Genomic DNA, 17024 nt, shown 5'->3' with positions numbered 1-17024 from the left:
AGTGCTTCTTCTAAATTGTGGAATTGAGAGGGTGGGAGGAGAGACAAGAAGGTACCACATACCCACTGGCTGATTACATTGAGTTTTAGATGTAATTAGCTAGTAATGCAGAAACATACAGAAAGCAGAGCAGAACACAGGACAGGACAGCTGCAACAAATTAGATGCTGGTTTTTCCTGGACTTTGGTACCGTAATGGGGGGTAAGCTTCTTGTGACCTGTCCACACAGAACAGGGTTTTGCCAGAGTTAATAAAACAAACAAAAAATCAATTAAACAAACAAAAAACCCCTGTACACAATAGGCAAGGTTTACCTAACTACTCCAGGAGAATTAATACTTACATGGTAAATGCACTTCCATTTAAGGGAATGTTTACAAACATTGGCCTCCTTTGGTTCTTGATCCCAAGTCAAGGTCACTAAGGCCATATTTTCCTTCAAGAAAAGAAATAGAGCCAGTACCCAGGTGTCCCTGAACAAAATCTCTGTTTCCAGCTTTTCAGCATTCTGGAAAACCTATTCCTTATAATCTGCCTCTTGACTGTGATTCAATACCCTATTAATTGTATGGCTCTGAACTGAGTTGGTGTAAGGAACATGATCCGAAATCCATTTCCTCATAGGCTCCTATGCAAACATTATACTTAGTGGATAGACAATAATTTTCCCATTAATCTGAACAACGGAAGGATGCCCGCCAACATCTCTACCACTAAGAGCCAATGCATTAAGACAGAAAGAAGAAAATTAGAATTAGAAAAGACAAATTGCCCTTGTTTACAGAAAATACATTTGTCTACATAGAAAACATAAGAGAAACTACAGCAAACTGTCACAACTAGTAAATTTGTTCACTATAATATCCATATTTAAAATGACTAATTTTTTATTGCAAAAGGAACATTGTACCTCTACAATGGAGATATCTAGCTGTCTTGACTCAGTGATCCAACTTAATCTTATTAATAGTGGTAGGCTGAATAATGGCCCCCTAAAGATGTCCATTCCCTAATCCCCAGAACCTGTGAATATGTTGTGTTACATTGTTTAAAATAGGGAGATTATCCTGCATTATCTGGGTGGGACCTAATCTAATTACATGAGCCTTTAAAAGCAGAGACATTTTTCCAGCTGGAAGCAAAAACTGCAGCAAGAGAAATCAGAGAGATTTGTCATGAGAAGGATTAAACATGTAGTTGCTGGCTCAGAGACTTAGAGGACCACCTGCAGAGACTGGAGAGAGGTCCCTGGAAGCTAAGAGTGGTCCCTAGCTGACGGCAGCAAGGGAAGGAGACCTCAGTCGCAAAGCTGCAGGGTACTGGATTCTGCCAACAACGTCAAGGAGCTTGGAAACAGATCCTTCCCAGATCTTCCTGATAAGAACCCAGCTGGCCTACAATTTGACATCAACCTTGTGAAACCTGGAGCAAGAAACCAGCTGAGACAACTGGAACTTCTCACCTACAGAACTGTGAGATACTAAATTTGTGTTGTTTGAAGCAACTTGATTTGTGATAATTTGTTACAGCAGGAAGAGAAAACTAATGCACTAATAAAAGACATTATTGCCCTTTATATGACACAGTATGAAATATACAACATTATGTATGAAGTATCCTTGCCACAAATGTGTAATCTGAATCAAATTAAGACTTTAGATTAATTTGTTTAACAAGAAGTATGAGGAATAGAGAAACAAGTTAAATGGCACCGCAAGGAAACAATCAAATTTGGAATGTGGGACAACTGGCTAGCAAGGACTTAATGGAGAAAATTATAAAACATTTTGAATGATGTAAAAAAAAATCTGAGTAAATGTTCACTGATAGGAAGTTGTAAGGTGCCAGCATTGTAGGATGCCAGTTCTCCCCAAGTTATTTTGTAAATGTAGTTATGCAATTCCAAACCAGTGAAATAGAACAGAGGGCCTCAAAACAGACTTACTATGCATATGTGGAAACTTTATATTTGATAGGTATAATCACAAATCAGTTGGAAAAGAATGGGCTTTTGGGGCACCTGGGTGGATCAGTGGGTTAAGCCATTGCCTTTGGCTCAGGTCACGATCTCGGGGTTCTGGGACCGAGCCCCCGAGTCAGGCTCTCTGTTCAGTGGGGAGTCTGCTTCTCCCTTTCCCTCTGCCCTTCCCCCCTGCTCATGCTCTCACTCACTCTCTCTGTCTCTCTCAAATGAATAAATAAAAAAAATCTTTAAAAAGGGGCACCTGGGTGGCTCAGTTGGTTGAGCGTCTGCCTTCAGCTCAGATCATGATCCCGGGGTCCTGGGATGGAGTCTTGCATGGGGCTCCCTGCTCAGCAGGGAGCCTGCTTCTCCCTCTGCCTACCACTTCCCCTACTTGTGCTCACTCGCTCTCTGATAAATAAATACAATCTTTAAATTAAAAAAATATCTTAAGAAAAAAAGATGGACTATCTGTTAAGCAGTTCTGGTCATCTGTCTAGAAAGAAATAAAATTAGATTCAGACCTCACAAAAGGAATAAATACCATGTGTAATGAAGACTACATGTGAATTATGTTAATTATGCTGGAATTAAAATAAAAAACTTAATAAGAAAAGGGTTACATGTGAAAAGCAAAACTTTAAATGGATATCTTAATCTTGGGGTAAGAAAGTATTTCTTAGGGCACCTGGGTGGCTCATTCGTTAAGCGTCTGCCTTCGGCTCAGGTCATGATCCCGGGGTCCTGGGATTGAGCCCCGCATCGGGCTCCCTGCTCACCGGGGAGCCTGCTTCTCCCTCTCCCACTCCGCCTGCTTGTGTTCCCTCTCTCCTGTCTCTCTCTCTCTCTGTCAAATAAATAAATAAAATCTTAAAAAAAAAAAAAGAAAGTATTTCTTAAAACACAAAAAGTATAAATTTAAAAAAAGGTTAATGAATTTGATATTAAAATTAAACCCTACAGATTAAGACAATATATTTGCAACACATATAACAAAAAATTAATATCTAGATATTATAATATTTAAGTAGCTCCTATAAATTAATAAAGAGTAAAGTGATATGAAATATTAATATATCTTTAAGTAAAAGTTGTTACTTACCAACAGAACTAAATTCAAGATTTCTTGCAGATAATCAGAAGAACAAATAAATTACTTTCGGATGAAAGAATGTTCGTTGTAACATGGCTAAAAGTTCTAAAGTATCTACTTCATTATTTTTGTGTAGTCATTAGTGTTATCCATAATGTAAAACAATTTCCATGTGCACTAGGGATGTATCCCACAAATGCAGATTTAACAGATGCAGATTTATTCTGAATTATATAGATGAAGCAGCCTGACAAATAATCTTATACCAACTGCTGGATGCAAAATTAATGTTATTGATAAACTTTTTAAAGTTAGAAGTTAAGGGGCACCTGGCTGGTTCAGTTGGTGGAGACTGCAACTTTTGATCTTGGGGTTGTGAATTCGAGTCCCACATTGGGTGTGGAGATTACTTAAAAAACACTTAAAAAAATAAAGTTAGAAGTTAAAAATTAAAGTTATTGATACTATACTACTTCACATATGTTTTCTTTTCAGTGATTGCCAGGTAAATGCATGCATAAAGAATATTTTGCCGTCATTTTCACATTTTCTCATAATTTTCTCAATCATAATTTTTTCTCAACGTTATACTGTTTTAATTTTTCTATGTTTTTTTAAAGATTTTATTTATTTATTAGAGAGAGAGTGAGTGTGAGAGAGAGAGAGCACAAGATGCAGGGAGGGGCAGAGGGAGAGGGAGAAGCGGACTCCCCGCTGAGCAGGGAGCTCGATGTGGGGCTTGATCCCAGGACTCTGGGATCATGACCTGAGCTGAAGGCAGACACTTAACTGACTGAGCCACCCAGGCACCCCAACATTATCTATTTTAAAAGATGAATGGACCTCATCCTAGAAACAAATGAAATATGGACAAAAGCTGTTCTTAGCTAATGCTCAGTAGGAGAATCTGAAAGAAATGTTTTCTTCTCTTATGCCAGAGTGTTGCCAGTGTCTCCCACACATGAACTGAATATTTAATATTTTATATCTTATTGCAGTGCATCATACTCTGAACTCTGTTACATTGAAGAGGTAAAACTAACTTAATTCTCTGTTTAGGAATATGAAAGTCAGACAGAGAAGGATATCTCCATTTCAGATGTCAATTCTATTACTGCACAAAGGATTAATTCTGCCAATTTTCTGAAAAAGGTAACAATAACAAAATAGTATTATCAGTATGTTTGCATTTACTTTTGTGAAATCCTCCTAATCTCCCTTTACATTCATTGCTTGCAAAAATTAAGACTAAAAAAATGGTGGCACCAATAGCATTGTAAATACTTAATCTTCAAATATTAACTATTCTTTCTTTAAATATATTTTTTGTAGATAAGAAGGTTGATAATGAAAAGAATTGTCAAAGTTAGCAAATTTAACTTATCAGATGTTGTGGCTGATTATGAAGAAATTGTATCTGCAAGGTACATTGTAAAAATTATTATTTTTTAAATATGAAATATAAAGCTTTAAGCTAATGCCCTCAAAGTTCTCTGTTTTAATATTAAGTTACATGTCAGAGGATGCCTTTACAAGGCATAAAGTGAAATATAGTGACTTAAAATATATTTGCTTATTTTAAAATTGCATTTTGGACATACCTATATGATGGGTGTTTTCAGTTGCATAGTACTGGTTTTTAACCCTCTCCTTATTGATAGTTTTTAGGGCAGGAAAGAAAAAGAAAAGAAATACCTTTGTCCCAAATTAGTTTTGTCCTAAGATTTTCCTGTCCTGGAGCCGCTCCTGGAAAAGTTGCTGGCAGCACCGCATACTAAGCCTATAATCTCTCCCTTTCAAAAATCCTCAGCCATCCGTGGGTGCTACAACCCACAGGCAGCAGGTGGGGGAGCCTTTGGCTCAACTCAATTCTCATACTGTTCTATCTCTGAACCTTAGGGGTAGGACTAGGAGTAGGGATGCCATGTTTCTGGGAATCCTCCCTGGGGCCACTTGCAGATTCCTAGTGTGACCAATATGGTTTTAATTGGCTTGGATGCTGAAATCTATTGTATTTTATTTTCATTTTTTGAGGGGGTGGAAATGAGTGTGACCATAAAGCTGTAATTCCATGGATTTGTGGAATTACAGCTTGTGTTACTAACTCCTGTTTCAGAGCCTGTAGAAAAGTTGAGTATCTAATCACTTTCAAGAGAGTGATTCCTGAAAAATGAATAATATTCTGAAAGAACATCATGTCTTTGTGGAATGATGTCTCCATGCCCTTGTCTCTTCTTGGACCATGTACCCAAAGGGCATGGGGCAATCGCATCTTCTCACAACATGATAGTGAGCACAGAATCTCTTCTGTGCTCAGAGAAAGGTTCTTTCCTTGGGCTTAAGACAACTCTGTCTCCCCTCCACAATGGAGAGAATATGGTTCCGAATAATGGCCTTATTCACAATAATTCACTTTAAAATTTGATGTCTTTGGGGCGCCTGGGTGGCGCAGTCGTTAAGCGTCTGCCTTTGGCTCAGGTCATGATCCCAGGGTCCTGGGATCGAGTCCCGCATCGGGCTCCCTGCTCGGCAGGAAGCCTGCTTCTCCCTCTCCCACTCCCCCTGCTTGTGTTCCCTCTCTCGCTGTGTCTCTCTCTGTCAAATAAATAAATAAAATTGTAAAATAAAATAAAAAATAAAAATTGATGTCTTTTAAAACAAAGTTATCTTGGGTATATGCAGCTGATCACTTTCTTACTCTTTAGCCAGTTGACACATGCAATTTGTAAGCTTGTTGAACGACGAAAGAAGTTAAAGCCTCAGAGGAAAGAAAGAAAAAAGGTGGCAGCGCACACTGTCTGTGATGGAGATATTAAGATTCTTGTCAGAATATTGCGAGCTTATAACATTCCTACCAGGAACACAACAGTTAATAGGTAAGACAGTGTGCACCAATGTTTACAGTTGCAAAAGCTCTTTTTTTTAAATTTTTTTTTGCAAAAGCTCTATCTTAAATGTAAATTTCCATGCTGTCCTTTGTGTGAAACTTGGCACTTTATTAATGCTCCGTATAAAGAAATGGAAGGAAAGTTGAAATCTTCATTTGGATAGTCATACCATCATTGCCATGTATTAAGAATTTTCAGAAGTTTGCGATGACCACAGTAACTTTACCGTGTGTATTTTGGGGTGCCGTATCATATAAATGCCTTTTGACCTTGTTCCCTATTGTGAGCACTTGTGACCCTGCTGTCACCACCTGCATTGTTCTCTGCCACTGACCCCTCTCAGGACTGCAGGTAGAACACAGGAGAGAGTAGGCTGTTTCAGACTTGTTATTTTAGTTGACCTCTGCAAAAATCAGATCTTACTCAGCTCTTCTGCAGGCACTCCATGAGTTTTATGTTTTTGAGCAGAGGATATGTGGGGCTAGAATGGAGATCACTGTTTAGTGGCCAAATTAAGGCATCATGAATAATAAATGCTCATGTATATTTAGTGTGTCCTGAATATCGAGTGTCTCTGTATTTAGTCTCATGTATGAATCCTATATTATCGGTATTTAGAACCCAGGTATCTCAGGAATATTAAGTATCCCCCCCTGTGTTTAGCACATAATGTGCTCTACTTATCTTATGTTTACCACATCCAGTGAATTCTACATATGAAAAATATTTTGCTTACTAGGTACTAATCTATGGTTAAAACCTCTTGAAAGTTTTTCCTATGTTTGATAAACAACAACTTTATTTATCTAATAGAATTGATGTTCTCAAAACAAATGCACATTCCAAAAGCTAACTTTTATGAAGTAAGGACATCATAAAATCACCACCATTTTCTATAATCATCAATTTGTAAAAGAAAGAATATTGTAACACCCAAAATAGAAAGAATATAATCTCAAAGTATCACTGGCCTTATTTTTCTACTTTGCTGAGGACTATTGAAAACTTTACCACAGACTGAATCCAATCCATGATTCAGCATTTAGAAGATACTCTACCAGAGTGGTGATTATTAAATGTTTAGCTCTAGCCACCTATGATAAGAAGATCCAAAGCAAACTATCTAAGATCTAGGGTAACTGAATTATTTATCACCATGAACATAGGCAAAACTCTGCCTATTCCCACCAAAACTAATGTTAAAATAATTTATTTAAAAATTGTTTTATTTAAATTCAATTTAGTTAACATATAGTGTATTATTAGTTTCAGGGGTAGAATTTAGTGATTCATCAGTTGCATAGAACACTTAGTGCTCACTACATCAAGTGCCCTCCTTAATGCCCATCACCCAGTTACCCCCATCCCCCCACCCACCCCCCTCTAGCAATCCTCAGTTTGTTCCCTATAATTAAGAGTCTCTTATGGTTTGCCTCCCTCTGTTTTTATCTCATTTTCTTTTTCCTTCCATTCCCCTATGTTCATCTGTTTTGTTTCTTAAATTCCACATATGAGTGATATCATATGGTATTTGTCTTTCTCTGGCTGACTTATTTCCCTTAGCATAAAACCCTCTAGTCCCATCCACATCATTGCAAATGGCAGGATTTCATTCTTTTTGATGGCCAAGTAATATTATATATATATATATATATATATATATATATATACACATACATACATACTACTTCTTTGTTCATCTGTCGATGGACATCTCGGCTCTTTCCATATTTTGACTGTTGTGGACATTGCTGCTATAGACATTGGGGGGCAGGTGCCCCTTCAAATCATTATTTTTGTATCCTTTGGATAAATACCTAGTAGTGCAATTGCTGGATTGTAGGGTAGCTCTATTTTTAAGTTTTTGAGGAGCCTCTATGCTGTTTTCCAGAATGGCTGTACCAGTTTGCATTCCCACCAACAGTGTGAGAAGGTTCCCCTTTCTTTGCATCCCCGCCAACATCCGTTGTTTCCTGACTTGTTAATTTCAACCATTCTGACTGGTGTGAGGTGGTATCTCATGGTGGTTTTGATTTGTATTTCCCTGATGATGAGTGATGTTGAGCATTTTTTCATGTGTCTGTTGGCCATTTGGATGTCTTCTTTGGAGAAATGTCTGTTCATGTCTTCCACCCAATTCTTGACTGGATTATTTGTGTTTTGGGTGTTGAGTTTGGTGAGTTCTTTATAGATTTTGGATACTAGCCCTTTATCTTATATGTCATTTGCAAATATCTTCTCCCATTCTTTAGGTTGTGTTTTAGTTTTGTTGATTGTTTCCTTTACTGTGCAAAAGCTTTTTATTTTGATGAAGTCCCAATAGTTCATTTTTGCCTTTGTTTCCCTTGCCTCTGGAGACGTGTCTACTAAGAAGTTCCTGTGGCTGAGGTCAAAGAGGTTGCTGCCTGTGTTCTTCTCTAGGATTTCGATGGATTCCTGTCTCACGTTTAGGTCTTTCATCCATTTTAATTTATTTTTGCATATGGTGTAAGAAAGTGGTCCAGTTTCACTCTTCTGCATGTGGCTGTCCAATTTTCCCGAAACCATTTGTTGAAGAAGCAGTCTTTTTGCCATTGGATATTCTTTCCTGCTTTGTCGAAGATTAGTTGACCATAGAGTTGTGGGTCCATTTCTGGATTCTCTCTTCTGTTCCATTGATCTATGTGTCTGTTTTTGTGCCAGTACCATACTGTCTTGATGATGACAGCTTTGTAATAGAGCTTGAAGTCCGGAATTGTGATGCCTACAGCTTTGGTTTTCTTTTTCAACATTACTTTGGCTATTTCGGGGTCTTTTCTGGTTCCATACAAATTTTAGGATTGTTTATTCCAGCTCTGTGAAAAATGCTGATGGTATTTTGATAGGGATCGCATTGAATGTGTAGAATGCTTTGGGTAGCATAGACATTTTAATAATATTTGTTCTTCCAATTCATGAACATGGAATGTTTTTCCATTTATTTGTGTCTTCCTCAATTTCTTTCATAAGTGTTCTATAGTTTTCAGAGAACAGATCCTTTACATCTTTGGTTAGGTTTATTCCTAGGTATCTTATGGTTTTTGGTGCAATTTAAATGGGATCGATTCCTTGATTTCTCTTTCTACTGCTTCATTGTTAGTGTATAGAAATGCAACAGACTTCTGTGTGTTAACTTTATATCCTGCGGGGGTGCCTGGGTGGCTCAGTCAGTTAAGCTTCTGCCTTAGGCTCAGGTCATGGTCCCGGGGTCCTGGGATCGAGCCCCATGTCAGGCTCTCTGCTCAGTGGGGAGCCTGCTTCTCTCTCTCCCTCTGCCTGCTGCTCCCGCCTGTGTGTGCACTCTCTTTCTCTCTCTCTCTCTGTCAAATAAATAAATAAAAAATCTTTAAAAAAATTTTTTATATCCTGTGACTTTGCTGAATTCTTGTATCAGTTCTAACAATTTTTTGGTGGAGCCTTACAGGTTTTCTGAGTATATGTCATCTGTGAAGAGTGAAAATTTGACTTCTTCTTTGTTGATTTGGAAGCCTTTCATTTCTTTTTGCTGTCTGATTGCTGAGGCTAGGACTTCCAGTACTATGTTGAACAACAGTGGTGAGGGTGGACATCCCTGTCGTGTTCCTTACCTTAGGGGAAAAGCTCGCAGTTTTTCCCTGTTGAGGATGATATTAGCTGTGGGCCTTTAATAAATGGCCTTTGTGATGTTTAAGTCTGTTCCCTCTATTCCTACATTGTGGAGGGTTTTTATTAAGAAAGGATGTTGTATTTTGTCAAATGCTTTTTCTGCATTTTTCTATTGAGAGGATCATATGGTTCTTATCCTTTATTAATGTGATGTATCACATTGATTGATTTGTGGATGTTGAACCACCCCTGCAGCCCAGGAATAATTCCCACTTGGTTGTGGTGAATAATCTTTTTAATGTACTGTTGGATCCAATTAGCTGGTATCTTGTTGAGAATTTTTGCATCCATGTTCATCAGGGATATTGGTCTGTAATTCTCCTTTTTAGTGGGGTCTTTGTCTGGTTTTGGGATCAAGGTAAGGCTGGCTTCATAGAATGAGTTTGGAAGTTTTCCTTTTATTTCTATCTTTTCAGAAGAATAGGTATTAATTCTTTTTTAAATGTTTGGTAGAATTCCCCTGGAAGCCACTGAGCCCTGGACTCTTGTTGGGAGATTTTTGATTATTGATTCAATTTCTTTGCTAGTTATGGGTCTGTTCAGGTTTTCTATTTCTTCCTGTTTCAGTTTTGGTAGTTTATATGTTTCTAGGAATTTATCCATTTCTTCCAGATTGCCTAATTTGTTGGCATATAATTGCTCATAATATTCCCTTATAATTGTTTATATTTCTTTGGTGTTGGTTGCCATGTCTTCTCTTTCATTCATGATTTTATTTATTTGGGTGTTTTCTCTTTTCTTTTTGATAAGTCTGGCTAGGGGTTTATCAATCTTGTTAATTCTTTCAAAGAATCAACTCCTAGTTTCATTGATCTGTTTTTTTTTTAATTTCTCTATCGTTGATTTCTGCTCTTAAGTTTATTATTTCTCTTATCCTGCTGAATTTATGCTTCATTTTCTGTTCTTTTTCCAGCTCCATTAGGTATAAGGTTAGACTGTATATTTGAGATGTTTCTTACTTCTTGAGGAAGTCCTGTATTGCTATATACTTCCCTCTTAACCATCTTTGCTACATCCCAAACGTTTTGAACTGTTGTGTTTTCATTTGCTTCCATAAATTTTTTAAATTCTTCTTTGATTTCCTGGTTGACACATTCATTCTTTAGCAGGACGTTCATTAACCTCCATGTATTTGTGGTCCTTCCAAATTTTTTCTCGTGGTTCACTTCGAGCTTCATAGGATTTGGTCTGAAAATATGCATGGTATGATCTCAATCTTTTTGTTCCAGCTGAGTCCCGATCTATGTGATCTATTCTGGAGAATGTTCCATGTGTACTTGAAAAGAATGTGTATTCTGGTGCTTTAGGATGAAATGCTCTGAATATATCTGGTAAGTCCATCTGGTCCAGTGTGTCATTCAAAGCCCTTGTTTCCTTGTTGATTTTCTGCTTAGATGATCTGTCCATTGCTGTGAATGAGGTGTTAAAGTTCCCTACTATTATTGTATTATTATCAATGAGTTTCTTTAAGTTTGTTATTCATTGGTTTATATATTTGGCTGCTCCCAAGTTAGGGGCATAAATATTTACAATTGTTAGATCTTCTTGTTGGATAGACCCCTTTATTATGATATAGTGTCCTTTTTCATCTCTTATTACAGTCTTTGCTTTAAACTCTAGTTTGTCTGATATAAGGATGGTTACTCCAGCTTTCTTTACATGTCCATTAGCATGATAAATCGTTCTCCATCCCCTCACTTTCAATCCTGAGGTGTCTTTGGATCTAAAATGAGTCTCTTGTAAGCAGGATATTGATGGATCTTGTTTTTTTATCCATTCTGATACTCTGTGTCTTTTCATGGGAGCATTTAGTCCATTTACATTCAGAGTAATTATTGAAAGATATGAATTGAGAGCCATTGTATTACCTGGAAAGTCGCTGTTCCTGTAGATTGTCTCTGTTCCTTTCTAGTCTTTGTTGCTTTTGGTCTCTCTTTCCTGCTCTAAGGGTCCCCTTTTATATTTCTTGCAGGGCTGGTTTAGTGTTCATGAATTCCTTTAGTTTTTGTTTGTCTTGGAAATTCTTTATCTCTCCTTCTATTCTGAATGACAGCCGTGCTGGATAAAGTATTCTTGGCTGCATATTTTCCCGACTTAGCACATTGGCTATATCATGCCAGTCCTTTCTGGCCTGCCAGGTCTCTGTGGACAGGTCTGCTGCCAGCTTTATGTGTCTATGCTTTTAGGTTAAGGAACTCGTCCCAAGTTGCTTTTAGAATTTTCTCTTCATCTTTGTAATTTGCAAGTTTCACTATAATATGTCGTGGTGTTGGCCTATTTTTGTTAATTGTGAGGGGAGTTCTCTGTGCCTCTTAGACTTGAATGCTTGTTGTCTTCCCCAGATTAGGGAAGTTCTCAGCTATAATTTGTTCAAATAAACCTTCTACTCCTTTTTCCTGCTCTTCTTCTTCTGAGACTCCTATAATTGGATATTCCCTTTATGGAATCACTGAGTTCCCTAAGTTTGTTGTCGTGATCTAATAGTTTTCTTTCCTTCTTTTCAGCTTCATTATTTTCCATAATTTTATCTTCTATATCACTGATTTTCTCTTCTGCTTCATTCATCCTCATTTTTATGGCTTTCACTTGGGACTGCATCTCGGTTATAGGATTTTTATTTCAATCTGACTAGATTTTAGTTTTTTTGTCTCTACAGTAAGGGATTATCTAGTGTCTTCTATGCTTTTTTCAAGCCCAGCTAGTATTCTTATAATCATTGTTTTAAATTCTAATTCAGATGTCTTACTTATATCCGTATTTATTAAATCCTTGGCTATGAGTATTACCTCCTGTTCTTTCTTTTGGGGTGAATTTCTCCATCTCGTCATTTTGTCCAGAAGAAAAAAGAAGAAAGGAAAAAAAACAACAACAAAAACAACAACAGCCTTAACAACAACAAAACCTAAATCCTGTGTGTGTTTTGGTCTGCTTATTAAAAGAAACAAGATCTTAAAATAAGGGAGGAAGGAAGGAAGGAAGGGAGGAAGGAAGGAAATAAAATACAGTGAAAGGAAACAAAAAATAAAAAATATAAAGTATATATAAAAATAAAAATTAACGAATTAAAGAATTGAAAAAATAAGATAACTGAAAAAATAATTAAAAATTAAAGAATAAAAGTACAAAAGGTTCTAGATACTATTTTCCCCTAGAGCTGAAACTTTGCAGCCGTCTATGACCAGTAAACCTGGTGCCAGTGAGTTGTTTCTTCTGGTCTTCTGGGGGAGTGCCTGAAGCCCTGATTCTCAAGTGGACTTGCCCTAATGGAAATGTGCCTTAGGGTGCAGGGAGGCAGGGCTTGGTGTAAGTGGCTCTGGACTCCACTAGGTGGCGCTGTTCTGCTCCCTGAGGGCTTTCAGCGCTGATGGGTTGAATGAATATGGTGGCCCCTCGCTCTCTAGCCCTGGAGCTGAAAATTCGTGGCCCCCCGCTCTTCAGTGAGCCCTCACAAAAGAGAAATCAATCACACTTGTCTCCGTGGTTTCCATCAGAACTCTATGTTCACCCTGCCTGTGTCCAAGGTTTTTTAGCTCAGGCATGCGACTGAGTTTCAAAACTCCAAATTTTAGGGAGTCCCGTGGGGCAAACCCACGATGTTCCTCCCAGGGAGTGTCTCACCACGCTTCTGCCTTTTGTTGGACCCCTCCCAGCAAAGTGGTCCCACGACCATGCCACAGTTCTCAGTTTATGGCAAGACAGAGCAGAAAGCCGGCATCTACACTCGGTGTTCTTGGCCAGCTTCCATGCTCCTATGTCTGGGAACAGTGCATCACTTAGGTGCCACCCATTCTTCTTGTGTCACGGGGGATCCTCAGAACACAGTGTCACACCTGGGATTCTGTCCCACTTCACCACCTGAGCACCTTTAAGCCAGGCACAGCCCCCACTGTAGCAGATTTCTAAAACTTCCGATTTTGCACTCTGCTGCTTATAATACTTTGCAGTGGCCTCCTAAAACAGGCTCCCTCCCCACCGCCATATCCTCAGTTCTATCACACCAGATTCAAGGCTCCGCACCTCCTACCTTCCAAAAGGTGGTGGCTTTTCTACTTTTAGACTTGCCATCCAATTGATTTCTCAGGTGCTCAGAATGATTTGATAACTATCTCGTTGTATTCGAGGGATGAGACAAACTTAGGGTCCCCCTACTCCTCTGCCATCTTAATTCCTCCTCTCTGTTACAATTATCTGAAGTGTATATCTCTATATTGTTTTTCCTGAAGAGCCTTGGATCTGCCTACCAATTTGAAATCATCAATATCTTACCTCAGACATAAAGAAACAATTGAATCAGTAGCTTCGGATGAAATCTTAAATGAGGTAAGTATTTAACACTTCTATAAAGTGCAATTTTGATTATGTTTGCCCTGAATTACAACTGGCTCCTAATTGGTCTCTCCATCTCTAGAGTCTTAAGCTTCCAGTTGATTTTCTATAACACAATGAAGGTATTCTTTATAAGATGTAATCCTAACCAATTCATTCCCTGCTCCCCTGTTCTCAGGGCATAAGAATAAGGTACAAGCTCTTTTAGGATGCTTACAAAAATCTATGATGATCTGGCCCTTACCTACCAATCAGCCACATCTCTCTCCCCCTCAAGACAGTATCATATCAAACCTCTACTTTTAGAAGGCCTCTTTCCCTTTCGTTTGTCTGGAATGGCCTCCACACAGTTCCATATTATTGGCCACATGAAACTTACTACTTAATATTTAAAAGCTCAAGGTCAATCAGTGTTTTCTCTCTGAAACTCTCCTTGTCCTTACTCCAGAAAATCATTGGCTCTCCTGAGTAACTATTATACCTTGAATATATTTCTTTTCTTTTTTACATTTCGTTGCAATTATATGTTTACCTGTTTATTTTCCCCTGGTAGACTTTAAAGTCCTTAAGGGTCAGTTCCATTTATCTTTTGATCCTAGAAAAGTATCTGATATTGAGTAGGACCAATAAATGTTTATTAAATGAGTGAACGAATAATAGCTGTTTGAAAAACTAGAAAAAGTAAGCCATCCAGTTGTCAGCCAGTAAACAAGTAATTTCCTGGCCTTCTACCTTTCATCAACTATATGAAATAGCACAAAAATCTAGTCAGTATTTATTATGTGTTTCAGGATACTGTACAACCTTTCGTGGAAGTTTCTTTTCAACACACTGTATACCAAACCAGTACAGCAAGTGGATCTCATCCATGCTGGAATGAAGAAATTAAAGTAGATTTTATGTAAGTTGGAATCTATTTTTCCTCAGCTTCTAAAAATAGAGCAATAACACAATTGTTTTCTTGAGCCATTGCTTGAAATTAACGATTGAGATAGGCTTTATTTTTTAAGCTTTTAAATTATGAAATAGTTCTTACATAGGTATTGATATATATAATGTATATGCAAATATAAGTTCTGAGGAAAAGTAATAATATGAATACCTGTGTATCTACCATCCAGCTTAAAAAATAGAATATTACCATTACTTTCAAAGGCCAATACCTAGCTGTCACTAAGCCAGTACCTAATTATATTCCCTTTCTTTCCCCCTAGAGGTAGCAACCACTAATTTGTGTTTAACATTCCCTCTATGATTTTATATCATAAGTATTTATCCCTAACCATGTATTATTCACTTGTGGATGTTTCAACTTTGTATAAATTGAATCATCTTTTGCAATCTTGTTTATTTACTCTTAATTATTTTGAGAGATTCATCTGTGTTCCTACTCATAACTTTCTTCCCTCCCATCCTTCCTCCCTTTTTTTCTTTCCTATTTTCCTACCTTTTCTCCCCTCTTCCTCCTTTCTTTCCTTCTTTTATTTTCACTTCTGTATAGTATTCTTCTACTGGACTAAAATGCCGTAATTAATACAACATTTTACTAAAATGCCGTAACTTTTTCCTGTTGATGTCCATTTGGCTTGTTTTAACCTTTTGTTATTGCAAATAACGTTGCTCTGGACATTCTTGTACTTTCTTCTGGAGCACACATGCAAGAGTTTGTTTTTAAGACAGTAGCTCTCAAACTTTTTTGTACATTAGAATCACTTATATGGCTTCTTAAAACATTGCTGGGCCCACCTTCATAGTTTCTAATTCACTAGGTCTGGGGTAGGTCTTGATAATTCCATTTCTCACAAGTTCCCAGGTGTTACTGATGCTACTTAGTCAGGGGATACTTTGAGAACCTCTGCTCTAGGATATATGTCCAGGAGTAGAATTGCTAGGTTGTAATTGAATTCAGCTTCAATTTTACTAGATAATACCAAACTGTTTTCTAGTGACTGTACCAATATACACTCCCAACACAATATATATTGTGCCGTATCTTCAATAATATTTTGTATTTTTAAAATTATTTTTTCTAATATGATAGATCTAAAATGATATTCTTATTGTGGTTTAATTTACCTTCCCTGATTTCTAATGAGATTGAGTTTTTTCTCGTTTAAAAAAACTGATGGGGCACTTGGGTGGCTCAGTCGGCTAAGCGTCTGACTTTGGCTTGGGTCATGATCCAAGGGTCCTGGGATCAAGTCCTGCATCAGGCTCCTTGCTCAGCAGGGAGCCTGCTTCTCCCTCTCCCTTTGCCTGCTGCTCCCCCTGCTTGTATTCTCTCTCTGTCAAATAAATAAATAAAATCTTTAAAAAAATAATTAAAAAATTGATAGACTTTATTTTTTAGAACAGTTTTAGTCTCACAGTAAATTGAGTAGAAAGTACAGAGAGTTCTTATATCTTTCTCACAATACACACACAGCCTCCCTCAGCATCAGTGTGGTATGTTTGTTACAATCCATGAACCAATGTTGATGCATCATTATCAACCATTACTTCAGAGTTCACTCTCGTGTTATACATTTTATGGGTTTTGACAAATGTATAATGACATGTACCCACCACTATATCATACAGCATTGTTTTACTGACCTAAAAATAGTCTCTGCTTCATCTATTTATCCCTTCATCCTTCCCCTGGGACCTAGCAACCACTGATGTTTTTATTGTCTCCATGGTTTTCCCTTTTCCAGAATGTCATTGCATTAATCATGGTTTTCCAGAGAAACAGAATCAATAGGGTGTGTGTGTGTGTGTGTGTGTGTGTGTGTGTGTGTGTCTATCTTTGTGTATGTATCTTTGTATCTTGTCTTTCTCTCTCTCTTACCCTTTAGAATATGGGTAGGCCTCATCTAATCAGTTGAAGGCTTAATGGAAAAAAGACTTACCTCCCCTCGGGAAGACTTGAACAGCAACTCTTCCCTGGGCCTCCAGCCTGCTGGTCTACCTGGCAGGTTTTGGACTTGGCTGCCTCATAATCACGTGAGCCAGTACTACAGAGGGTAATTTGCTTTACTCAGGTCTACTCATTTTTTGTTAACTTGGAAAGAACACTTAACATGATATCTACCCTATTAATAGATTTTA

At 37.7% G+C, this 17024-nt stretch overlaps 1 protein-coding gene across 1 annotated transcript in view; it reads left to right on the top strand.

The window, feature by feature from the left end:
- CC2D2B (coiled-coil and C2 domain containing 2B) overlaps positions 1-17024 on the top strand; it is a 92874-nt gene that overhangs the window by 47079 nt on the left and 28771 nt on the right. The window contains exons 20-24 of the mRNA XM_036111641.2: positions 4117-4209; positions 4390-4481; positions 5763-5933; positions 13832-13928; positions 14726-14835. Of these exons, the coding sequence (XP_035967534.2) occupies positions 4117-4209; positions 4390-4481; positions 5763-5933; positions 13832-13928; positions 14726-14835 (563 nt within the window). The remainder of the gene's footprint in view (positions 1-4116; positions 4210-4389; positions 4482-5762; positions 5934-13831; positions 13929-14725; positions 14836-17024) is intronic.

Source organism: Halichoerus grypus, chromosome 7, assembly GCF_964656455.1.
Source record: "Halichoerus grypus chromosome 7, mHalGry1.hap1.1, whole genome shotgun sequence".
Taxonomy (NCBI): domain Eukaryota; kingdom Metazoa; phylum Chordata; class Mammalia; order Carnivora; family Phocidae; genus Halichoerus; species Halichoerus grypus.
This window is presented reverse-complemented; position numbering and strand designations above follow the sequence as displayed.